Genomic DNA, 12467 nt, shown 5'->3' with positions numbered 1-12467 from the left:
CCACGCCCATGCCATACAAGTACGTACATGCTTAAGTTAACAATAGCATCCGACACACCCAAGATTAAAAATGGAGAGGCGTCACAATAAGATAATCAGCGAGCATTCGGAAGTAATCGTGAGAACACTCAATCTCCAGTGCCTTTTACCACATCTCAAAAAAAGAAGGCTGGTTACTGAAGAAGAGTCACAGCAGCTTAGACAACAGCACTACAAAACTAGTTTAGAAAGAAATGAGGAATTCTTACAAATACTTAAGTCAAAAGGTTCTAAAGCATTTTCACTTTTTGTGGAAGCACTTGTGGGAGAGAAAGATCATTTAGGACATGAAGACTTGGTAAGAATATTAAGCGAGGCTGATGCTCCGGCTAGGGGTGAGGCGGCTGCCATGATCACAACAATCTGTTCAACACGAGCGATTAAGATTAAGGGGAACAACCAGAATCTCATGTATAGTGCTACTCCAGAACAAGCATGGCACACTCCTCAAGCATCTCCTTCTCGTATACCACAGTTGATGTTGGAAAGCAATGAAAGTGGTTCAGAAAGCATGGGTTCAGCTCACAGCGATTCATCACAAGATCAATCTGCCAGTGTATCCATGGGAAATTCTCCACGTTGTATTGAAGATATGGTATATAGTGGTGGACAGCAATCAGTGCACCAAGTGCTAAAAGGTCAATTTGATCATCTCACTAAAATCATGTCAGACAAATTCAATAAATTTCAAGAAGATGTTAATCAAAGATTTAAAATCCTGGAAAATAAAGTTGAAAGCCTGTCATTGTCACAACCAGCAATCCCACTATCACGACCTCTCTCACGATCAAGCACAGCCACTGGTTCTTTAAGTAGTCACAGTGCTGATAGTAGTATGTTGTATGACATGGAGTATGAAGATGAATCTACATCCACGAGACCAAAAAGTGCTCGATATCCATCATTAAATCGTAGTAGTCGGCTAAATGTTAGTGACCAATTGCAAGAAGAGTGTAGCTATCAAAAACAAATGGCTCACTCAAGAATGAAGCAGAGCAAAAATTCCAAAAAGCACGTTGGAAGTGGTAGTAAAAGCTATGATACTCTTCCAGATCTACGTATACCACAGGAAGAAAAGGTATCCATTAGCATGTCTATAGCTATTAGTAGACAATACATTGGTACATAAAGTGGCTCGACTTTTAGTGAGCTAATATGCAGAGCTATATAATATAGTTTAATTAAAAGGATCACCCACAAACGATGAAAGTTTGGCAGATTCACTGTGTGATAAATTCACCAAACTTAAAAGTCATGCAAATTTACAGTATGTGCAAATATTAAATGATGTCATGCTGAAATCATGGCTCTGAATTATTATGTAGGCAATAGTAATCAATGCACCAAATCAGGACACACAATAGTGTGTCGTGTGGCCAAGTACAGCTAGTGTGGACACACGACAGGCCAGTGTGTATTTTACAGGAACCAGCAAGAAAACGCTGTTTTCACGCATCCATAGCTCAACAGTGCCTGAATAGAAATTATCCAGTTTTGCTGCAGAAACTTCCTCAGGATTAGGCACTTCTGATTCCAATTGAATCCACCCAGCCATCACTGAGACATGTGCCTTAAAAGTTCATTTTTTTCTTTGTATTTTTCTCTTAATCTTCTTAGGTAAAATTTCTTTTTGCACGTTTTAGAATAATTGCAATAACTCATGCATGCTTTAGTCAATTGACTTCAAATGTGGAGAGCAGTAAGAACATAATGCAGCACATTTGCAGCCCAATTTTAGTACAGACCAAACTAAGAACAATAGAATTATGTGCAATTTTGAAAATTACAAAAACGATTTGTTGTCACGCCTACAGGGCAATCCGCTTAATGGAATAACTTGAAAATCGGTCTGTACATGAAGTTACTATTGTAGTGCAAACCTTTTGTAGTTTGAAAGTACTGATTACCCATTTCTGCTGTGGAAGCTTCCTCAGGGTAGGGCATCTCCCATTGATTCCTTATTTGAGTGAATCTGCCCTGCTATCGTTGGGATATACGAGTCTTCAAAATTCATCTTATTCAGTTCTTCATAGTCTACAAAAATTCCTGTAGTAAAGGGAAAAGGTTAAAAGGAAGTATCAAGGCCAACCATAGGCTGGTTTTGCAACTTACAATTACAAAAAGAAGTGATGACCACATAAAAACAGCCATATGCAAGCTATGAAAAAGGTGCAGCCTTAAAAATCCTGAATGAAAAATTGGAGGTGGCAGCCAACAAATGGCTGCAATGATGTTAATGCTAATAAATTTTAATAACCGCTGTGTGCACTGTTAAAGTTTAGCATTAACATCGTGGTGGCATGTTCTGATCATTTAAGGGCATGATCACCTTATTATTGTTTTATAAGTGCAATTACAGGTATCTACTCCCCCTTACAGAAACATAAGCACTTCAAATAGCCTAAACACATGCACTCCTCTAGGCTGATATGTAAATTTACGCTTTGATATAGTTTTGTTGCTTGAAGAAGATGATGAATAGCATAAGAGAAGATAAAAGGAAAGGCAATGACACAGAGGTATGCATCCCAGATGTGAGTTAGGTATTTTGGCATAAAATGGCAATGTGCTGTGTAGTTTCTAGCCTTGCATTTGTGCTTAGGGAGGCTGTGAGAGGCAGGCAGATCAAAATTTGGGTTTTAGTGGTTTAAAAAATCAATATATGATATGACTTTAGTAAGTGTTTTCTTGTTTTTAATGATGAATTTGGTGTTAGATGCACTAAGATTCTTTTTCTATAATAGGTTTAATGCCAGAATTTGGTGGGAACTTCAGGGAGGAACTCTACAAAACATTACCACCATAATATTATTGCAATAATTGCTTACCTATAAACTAGATCAACCATTGAGAAGCCAGAACGGCTCTGAACTATATCATCTCTAGTCACTTCAATATCCACCCACTACACTCCTCAGATTTTCTGGCAGGAAGCTCAACTGCCACTATCTAATACAGGAAATGCCTTGAGAGTTACAGTTAAATGCTGACCAGTTTGCTTTTGCCCATTGTGCATTTGATTTTGCAAAATTATATGGGAGGATGAAAATTTCATGCCATTGAAAAATCTACAGTTAAATTATTGATTATTGTCATTAAAGTAAATGTAGGTGAAACAAAGAGACAAATGCAGAATGAGACAAACCCAAATACTGTGTTTGTCTGGAGACCTCATCACAAGTACATTATTTATATTTTTGTACACCATTATTCTGCTCTTGGTCATCCTAAGTTTCTCAAATCACTTCAATTATTGCAGTAAGCATTATACATCTTTTCTAGTCATCATACAGTATGATGTACTGTATAGCAGGGACCACAAAGGAGTAGGTGCTTTTCAAACAGTTCTAGATCTGAAATGCTGTGTAATGGGTTGAACATAGCTGACAAAGAAGCGTAATCGATACTTCACTTTTCAGACAATAATTGAAATAGCTGGGGTGCACGGCGCCATTTCAGACAGTGCGGTATGTGTGGGTTCACCAGTCATAATAATGATATTTACAAAAAAAGTTAACAAACGAGTACACAAAAAAGTTTGGAATTTTCAACTAGAATAGGGACCATAGCACATCAATAAATGCATACTATATCCATCATCAATGATTTCTGGATATAGTGTGCACTCCTATTAGGTGTGCAATGTCTCAAGTTAACGAGCTATACACACTGGTGGCAGTGCGTATATCTTGTTAAAGCAGTGTGTAGCGAGATATACGCACTGGTATCAGTGCATATATCTCGTTACCATTTTGAGTCAGTGCGATATGTGATATATATGTACTGGCTTTCCGTTGATCTGAGGTGTGAAAGTGGTACATATATATATATATTATATATATTATATATAATACAACATCAATATCGTGTCCTGTACAAAAACTCCAATAGCAGCTTGTGGTATATTTTTGATATACTACAGCGAACTAGCCAATAGAATCAGTATATCACTTGTACATTTGATATACGCGTCTGATTGGCTAAAAATTTTTGATAGTGTTTAGTTGTTTTACTAGTTAGGCATGTCCGACTTGACAACTGCTGGTACCATAGTAACCAATACCTGTTACCTAGCAACAACATCGTTGCCTAGCAACCGTTGCTAGGTAATCACTACTTATTTAGAAATGATTTTGACACCATAGCAACGGTTGCTAAGCAACCACCAAAAAGCATGTAACTAGGTCAGGTTTACATTTTGTTGCCTAGCAACAGTTGCTATGGATTGTTGGACCGATTTTCAAGAAGATTGCAGGCTGCAACACATGTGCATACTCCTTGAGCATGCTAATCACAAGGAATTACTTACCAGTACTAATAATGGTGTAAAAACATTAGAAATTGCTGTTACTGCTTCCAAGTTGGAGACGAGATGTTGTATTAACATATTATACTACAGATATCATGGTATTCGAAATATATACCAAAAGATATACAAACTTAGAAAAGATGTTATAGTGCGAGGCGAAACATATACTTATATAATTGTATTATATACCAAACACTAAGTATATCATGTGTTTTGTATAATTGATGCAAACTTATAAATACATGTAGCCATCCAAATTTTCTGGAGTGATTGAAGTCCCCTGCACCTGCCAACTACATCATTCACGGCTGCTACCACTTATTCAACAAGATCAAGTTAATTTTGCTTTGACTGCTCAACAAGCAACGGCAGGACCACTTCCAGGACATGTTGAAACTTATAGCCTAAGTGATGGTCAGAGATTCATAAAAGATGAGAAAACTTTTACGAATTGTCCAAAATCCATATGCCCTGTGATGTTACCATACTTAAATAAGCTTACCGTGTTGGCAAGTGATTCAGATTTACAAACTAAAGATTCAAAACCTATGCTATATCAGTTGAACAAGAAACCATGGTCAGCTGGATTTTCATGGGATCCCTTTTTCTCCAAATGCTTTAATATACGCTTTGAACCAAAAAGTACTGTTTGTGTTATACTTGGAAATGAGGAAATTGTTGTAGTCAGCCTAATACATCAATCACTGAAGCAAAACTGTAGTCGCATAACGTTTCATTTGCTTTCTCCAAGAAAATCGGTTGCAGGAAAGTACTGTAAAATGGCTTATTTGCATCTTGGCCAATCTGATAGTCGATACCAAATCCAATCATGTATTATAATATCAAAGTACATTTACTGTAGTGTGCTGTTACCTGGAGAACGACTAACAATCTACAAGATCGATCTTACTCCATTACAGTATAACAAAGAAACTAATGAAGGGTTTCTAATCAATACTCAATATAGCTGGATTTTTAAAGATGTATCGTTGAAAAGCTGTTACCTTTCTGTGATTAAAAAGGACCTTGTTAGCATTTTCTTTTATGATGGCAGTGGAAAAACCATTGTTGAAGTGAAGCAGCTTCAGGACCGTGCTTCATCACCACCAGTATTATTACATACAGATGTATTTCCATCGATTGTAAAAATAGTCACAGCTTCTTTCTCTCCTAGCATTCCAAACACTCTTATAACAATATACCACAGTTGTATCACAAATAAGTGCTATTTATATAAAGTGAGCATTGCTCCAAAGTAACTACAAGCATAACTTATGTAATGTACATGTGCATGCATGTTTATTATATTTTATATATAGTGTTGAGATAATGGCATCGCTTGTTATACAGTATGCATTATATGTTTTGTATGCTGTGTTTGTAATGTAGCAAAAGTCAATTACATAATAAGATAAATCTATACCAAAAAAGCTTAGTGTTTATATGGTCCCCAAAAAGCCAGGGTAAAAAATTGAAGGTGGCAGCCAAGAAATGGCTACTTGAATTTTTTCACAACTTAACACTTGAATATTTAGATCCGCTATATATCACTTTGTACACAAGATACTAAATCGCTCATAATCAGGCACATAGATTTTGATTCACACAATGTGTGCAGTGGTCACTACTAATTACTGTTTGGTGTCATTTTAACCACGAGTAATAAACTGTGGTGGTACCATTGTAATACACACTGTCATACCTTACCACAGGTATCTTCATTAAACAACGAGTGCTACACAATGTAAATATTTGTGCATTAATATGGATAGTTATAAATACTTAGAACACATTAATATTGTTAAATGGCTGCAGTGTATATAGTAAAGCAGATGTTAGCACCACAAAATCCAGAGTAATGGGTACATTTTACTGAAAATCACATACACACAGGAGCCCATAAATACTGCAAATAAGGAAACTGATGGAACTTATGTGCTCCTGATGTGTATGCAGTATAGTGCATTTGGCTATATAGATAATTAGACAAATGTAGCAATTAGCCGACCCAGTGGCATCCTATGTATATTGCCTATCATGTATTGCTAGGGATATATTTTCAGGAAATTTACTATTTTAGCAACCACATCACAACAACCATTGCTTAGAAACAATGGTTGTTAGGATGCAGAATTAACATGCATGGAATAGCATGTGTATCTATCACTTTAATTGTTGCATTGAAAACAGAAATTTCTATTACTACAAATCAAGTGCTTGCATAAGTTAATATATAACCAATTTACACCATCATGTACCTTGGTAGCACTATTGTAATCTTTTATTATACACCTAGTTTTTTAGAAATCTGGATGGGATACCTATTGAACACTGCAATCTGTATCGAATAGTGATACATAAAAATAAACATTTGTACAAACTACTGCAGTAAAAATTGAAAACATCATTGAAGGTTGAATTTTCAGTTGAATAGTGAAAACACCAGTTGAATAGTGACGTCTCATGGAAGTTTGTTTCTAACTTTAAGTATCACCTTATAATTAAAGACATACAGGGAACTAAAAAATTCAGTCTTTGCTTTGTGAATAATGAAGTAGCTATAGTCAATGAAATGCCCAAAGCGCATCTCATTTTGCCTCATTAAATGCTAAATTTATTCTCTTCATCAAATAAACCCTTACAGTGGAAAATATTGGGGATCAAGAAACAATCCCAGCTACAAAAACAAATGTTGGTCAGTATCAATTGTACTACATGTTGTAATCTCTAACCATTTTCCATTTATAGTAAACAGCAAAAATAATCTGTTAATGTCACAATTGGCATCGCTGTGCTTAATGAAAACCTGATTACTATATAGTGAAGATGACAAACTGCTGCATTTTTTTAACACTTGCGGATGACTATAATTACATGAGTTTCCATCAATTGTAAAAGTGGCAACAACATACTTTAATTAATGGCTCTCCTAATGTTGTAGCTATATAATAAATTATATTATCACAATGGTAAAACCTAATATAGATGTTTAGGAGTGTGTATAAATAACCTTAAAATAGCACAAAGAACATTTTTATAAATCCAGCTACTTTAATAGAACAGTCACTACTCTAATAGAGCAGTCATTTCCGTAGTTTGGTTAACCGAGAATCCAGATAAGTGGGATCCAGATAACTGAGGTTCCATTGTACATATTAATTTTGTACAAATTTGATGGGAAAGCATTTACACAAATTATATTCTCTAAGGCCTTCAGCACTAGTGTATACCTCGCAATATCACATAATACACATATAGATAGGTACAGAATAGCATTGCAATGCAAGCAAGTTGCATATCTTAGTGGAGTTAATGACCTATATAGACCACAACTAAATTAAAACCTAACATTGAGCAAATGATCTGAACATTAACTTATTGCAACTGTATTGTACACATCCATCACTTCAAGTTATTTGACCCCAGTTACCCCACCCCCATCTCAGCATTTAACCCTGCCCCAACCCAGCTTCCAAAACTACTCCATAATTATAATATAACAAAGGGTTTGTATTTCCATGGTGTATGAAAATTTCAGACATATATATAATACGAAAAGCAATTATACTTCATTTCAATTTTGCAATAAATAAGTAAATAAATAAATAATTAAACAAATAAATTATACAAGACCTACCGTCATAATAAACAATTAAAACATGCTTGTTGTAAGCAGCGGAGTGAAGTGGTATGACACTTATTAGCTTGATAATGAATGAATATTCTTTTCGGAAAAAGTTACTAGTAGCAGCATTATTCAGTGAGCAAAATTCTAGGAAGCACGAGCTACTGTGTTTGTTTTCAATGATCTTTACTGCTGTGGTTTTACCATGGGATGTAAATAGATAACATTGCAAAACATCAGAACCGCAACCATGCACCAATTCAATTGTGTTCTTTGCTACGTTGGGTTGTTCCAGCTTTAGTCTGTAAACTATTACTCTACTTTGGCTGCTTGCTTCTTGGCACAGTAAACTGCAGTATAAAGTAAGTTGGTGTGCAATGAGACAGGATTGCAGTTGATATGAAGTATTGATGATGGCAGAGAAAATGATACTTCGGACCACTGAGATGAATAGTGGTGCATGTGAATGTTTATTGTTGACTGGCATACTGATACAAGCACAATTTGATGAGTGGATTGAACACACTGACAGTTCTTTAAATTGACTGGGGTTACAGATTCGCTTGTAAATGGAATTAGTTCCCAGGAAGAACGTTGCTTCAGCTTGCATATGTTTACCTTTGCAGAAGCACACTGATCATCTATGGATACAGCACAGAGGATTACTAATTCTCCACCATAAAGGAGGGAAAATGCTCTCTGATTGGAGTTTGATGTAGTGATAACTTCTCTATTTCTCCACCTTTTAGACTCTAAATCAAAGCTGCAAACAGTTTCCTTCACTCTCTGTTGTTCAGTTTGATATAAAAGTAAGTGCAATTCACTTTCTTTAAACACAGGTGGTAAGTAGAATAAGTTTGACTCAATAACAATACTTTCTGTTGTTTGGACCATGTTGCCAGTAGTTGGTGTTAAAGCAGAATATGTGTGTTGCAATGACAGATGCCTACTCCTTTGATTTTTCTAAGTGATATAAAGATAAGTAGATACACATGTGCATAGACATGGTACATTATACAATAAAGTCTATATGCAAAATACTCAGTTAACCTTGCAAGGCAGAGATTTAAAGATGCAAACATAAATAAAAGCTGCATTTCATATATTTTCCTACCCAAATTATGTTAACGTATATAGGCCAAGAATTAATGCAAGTTAACATTAGAACTTTACATGTTTTAGCAATGAATGCCATATTCTCAGTTAATTGATAGTCATCAGCCTTGCCATGTTCCTAATTGTCATTTGGCTACTTTTATCTACACTAAAAGTGGCTAAATGATTAGCCAAAATAGAGAAAAGCAAATTACTTAGGAATGTGACAACACTATAATCAAAACATAGAAATCAACTGATATCAAAATCACAATCAAACTGCTAACACAGAAATCAAATGAAATTGAACTATAGTCACAAGTCAATTAATGAATCTATAATAATATATATACAGCTGAAAAGCTGTCTATCCATCTGACCGTCACTCCACTTACTCACCAAATTTGGTGCGAATCGGCACAATCTTCTGTGCTGATAATGAAGTACTCATACCCGGCTACTCTAACATTTTATCACAAGTTCACATGTACGTCTGTTCATTCTCTACAGCACATAGAAGGCCACGGTGTAGAGAAAACTTGAGCAACATTCCTTTGAAAACCACAGCACATACTATTCAAGTGGTAGAACGCCTGACTAGCATGTAAGAGGTTGTGGGTTTGAATCTGCACGTTGGCAGATTTTTTCTTTCTATTCAGTACCTTTTTGTGCACACCTTTTTAAACACAACTTTTTAACTCATGCATGCAAAGCACATGTCGATGCAGGACTTTAGCAAAATTAAATGCCCATCATCTGGAAACTCGAGTGTTTTTGTAACAAATCAATACGTGCTATTGTTTGCTCTTTATAGGGCGATGAAAGGGAAGGATCACTGAAAAGGTGAGCTTATACATTCCTGTCAAAACCACAGATAAACATAAACAACTGTGATGATTTGCACACCTCCCTTAACCCCAAGTTATTATAACCAACCTGGGTTCAATCCCTGCCTAAGTCATAAAATTTTTTCACTGTTGGGACTTTTTTTGATGCGCCTTTTTGTTCTATCTGTTCCACGCAAGTCTTCATCTACAAACTCTTATGCTCAGTTTTCAACACTGGAGCTTAACATCATAGGGACTCTTATAGCACTTTTGGGATAGGGCAGGCGAATTGCCAACATGTTGTCCATCTATGTGTTGGTCCAGTGTGTAGGTGAAAGCTTTTTTCACAGAATCTATGTTTTAAGCACGTAGGTGTGCACTGACATGCAAAACTGTTTGTTCAGATTTACCTCATTACTGCTGTAGTAAATAGGCAGCTTGCATGATTGGAGAGATACTACTATGCATCTGAAAAATAATAATACTGGAACCATGCAGATACCATAGTTTACACGGAGGAACTGCGTGTGACCTGGCACAACTGTTTCACTATAATCTTGCTTACATCCTTTTATTCCAAAGGATCATACATTACCTTAATGGTCAATTACGCTGTAGGTGTTTTTAAAACTGGTATGGCAAGAGGTATATTTGTCACTGTAATATCGGGACTGAAAGTGCATAGCATAGGACAAGTTCTGAAGCTTTGCTTGCCATGCAGTAACTATAATTGCAAATTGTGTTGGCTTTAAAGTATGTCCAAGTTCATTTCTCACTGTTGACAGTAAGGTAAACATCATGTAGAAACTGAAACTGTACCATGTGTACACCACCTGTAATTGCCTTATCTCACCACCCGTAAAGTAGATATACTGTATCTACAAATTGCTTAGCTCACATGTTTAACTAGTTAACCTTGCATGCTCATTATTTCACTGTATGTAATTTAAAAATGGCATAAGGATCAAGTACTTTAAAGCACTATCAACATGCATGCTACACAGCAAATATAGGACATTATTTTATGCTTGGTTCTCAATATATTAATTATTGTCACATTAGTTGTCCTGCATGTAAAGCAAGTACCAATGCTTTTGTTTATTCTTTACAGCATGTTGAAGTCACTGGTAGGGAAGGCACACTGAAGAATTGAACTACATTCCTGTCAAAACCACAAACAATACACTTTAGTGTTTTGCATCATTAATTTCAGCAGGATGGCATAAGGAAACTTCATGCTCTTTAAAAATGTGACATCACCATGTACTCTGCATAGCTACATGAGCAGTGCTGGTGTTTAATGCTTGGTCCCTCTTCCTGGTATTAAAATGCTTAATGTGGAGATGGTCTTGCATGTAGGGTAGGTACCAATGCTAATTATTAATGATAAAGGTCCACTGATATTAATGTTCATTCTTAACTGCACCAGATACGTATTAGCTCTCTCAGTTAGGGCACTCCAATAAATTCTCATCCTGGACTCAGACATATTTGCATGTGGGAAGGTGGTCCATTTCCATTATAAGATTGGCAGCTTTTCAAGCCATTATTTGCATAAAAGCTGTATAAACATATGCTAAGCTTGTACCTTCCTTTAAGTTGCAAAGAGAACAATAAATTAAGGTGAATTTATGCCAACTTGATAGCACAGACGACACTGTTACAAGATGGTTTTACTGAGCCTGTAAGAATACAGAATAATGGAACATTTAGAGCTGACAGTAACCAGATGCGGGTGGTGCAGGTGGTGGACGAGAAACAGAGAATTTATTTGTACCAGTTAGCTACTTTTGCTTCAGCATGCATGGACATGCCCTTTTTGTATAGCCAAGCATGCATGTGGAAACGTGAACATATAATGAACTAGTGCATGCATTTAATGTGTTATATTAACCTTACCATGTTAAACGTAGGATAGGTATCATTTTTTCGCAATGGTTTTGCAATGTCTTTTCCATCTTTGCAGCCACTGACAGATGTACGCCGAGAATGCTCATCACTGGCACTGCTAATATCTGAGGATGAGGATGTCAAAATGTTCTTCACTTCCACTATGTGGTTCTCTATAGATCCTAGCTGCTGTTGCACTGAAATCAAACTGAAGGCCTCGTTTGATGAAGTGAAAGTAGAAGAAACGTCACTAGCACCAGGGGCGGATCCAGAGTTTGAAAAGAGGGGGGCACCTTGCTGAAAAACAGTTGAAGACCAAAAAAAAGGTCACAACAATAATACCTAGTTATCCTTTACCAAATATATCACGTCTGTTATGTAAAATAAAATCCTATATATAGCTTCATAGGTAAGCTACACTGCCTCATTAACATTGTGACTGCTTTATTAGAGTAATTGACTGCTCTATTAGAGTATCTCGATCTTGTATGCAATTTCTTGAAGGGGGCATTTGCCCCAAATGCCCCATCCTGGATCCGCCATTGAGCACTGCTTTTTTGTGACTGCATATCTGTGCTCACCCATGGCTTAGCTACCTCTATCTCCAAACTGTTTCCAGTGTTTGGAACTACCAAAGCAGTTGGGTAGGACTCAGATTCATTTGACTCCTGCAAGCAGTTGT

General features: G+C 36.3%; 1 protein-coding gene across 1 annotated transcript; it reads left to right on the top strand.

Moving 5' to 3' along the window:
• Positions 1–64: 64 nt before the first annotated feature.
• On the top strand, positions 65–5675 carry LOC136262142 (uncharacterized). Its single transcript, XM_066056299.1, has 2 exons — positions 65–1117; positions 4597–5675. Exons 1-2 carry the CDS (start codon positions 71–73, stop codon positions 5605–5607), a joined length of 2058 nt encoding a protein of 685 aa, XP_065912371.1. The 5' UTR covers positions 65–70; the 3' UTR covers positions 5608–5675.
• Positions 5676–12467: the final 6792 nt, after the last annotated feature.

This window comes from Dysidea avara, chromosome 7 (assembly GCF_963678975.1).
Source record: "Dysidea avara chromosome 7, odDysAvar1.4, whole genome shotgun sequence".
NCBI classification, from domain to species: domain Eukaryota; kingdom Metazoa; phylum Porifera; class Demospongiae; order Dictyoceratida; family Dysideidae; genus Dysidea; species Dysidea avara.
The sequence above is the reverse complement of the archived record's forward strand: the minus strand, read 5'-3'. Positions and strand labels throughout refer to the sequence as shown.

Bases quoted from the DNA above. Each gene is read 5' to 3' on its own strand.
- LOC136262142 (XM_066056299.1), top strand. From the start codon at position 71: ATGGAGAGGCGTCACAATAAGATAATCAGCGAGCATTCGGAAGTAATC. The intron at 1,118-4,596 runs GTATCCATTAGC...AAATACATGTAG, and splicing joins GTATACCACAGGAAGAAAAG to CCATCCAAATTTTCTGGAGT.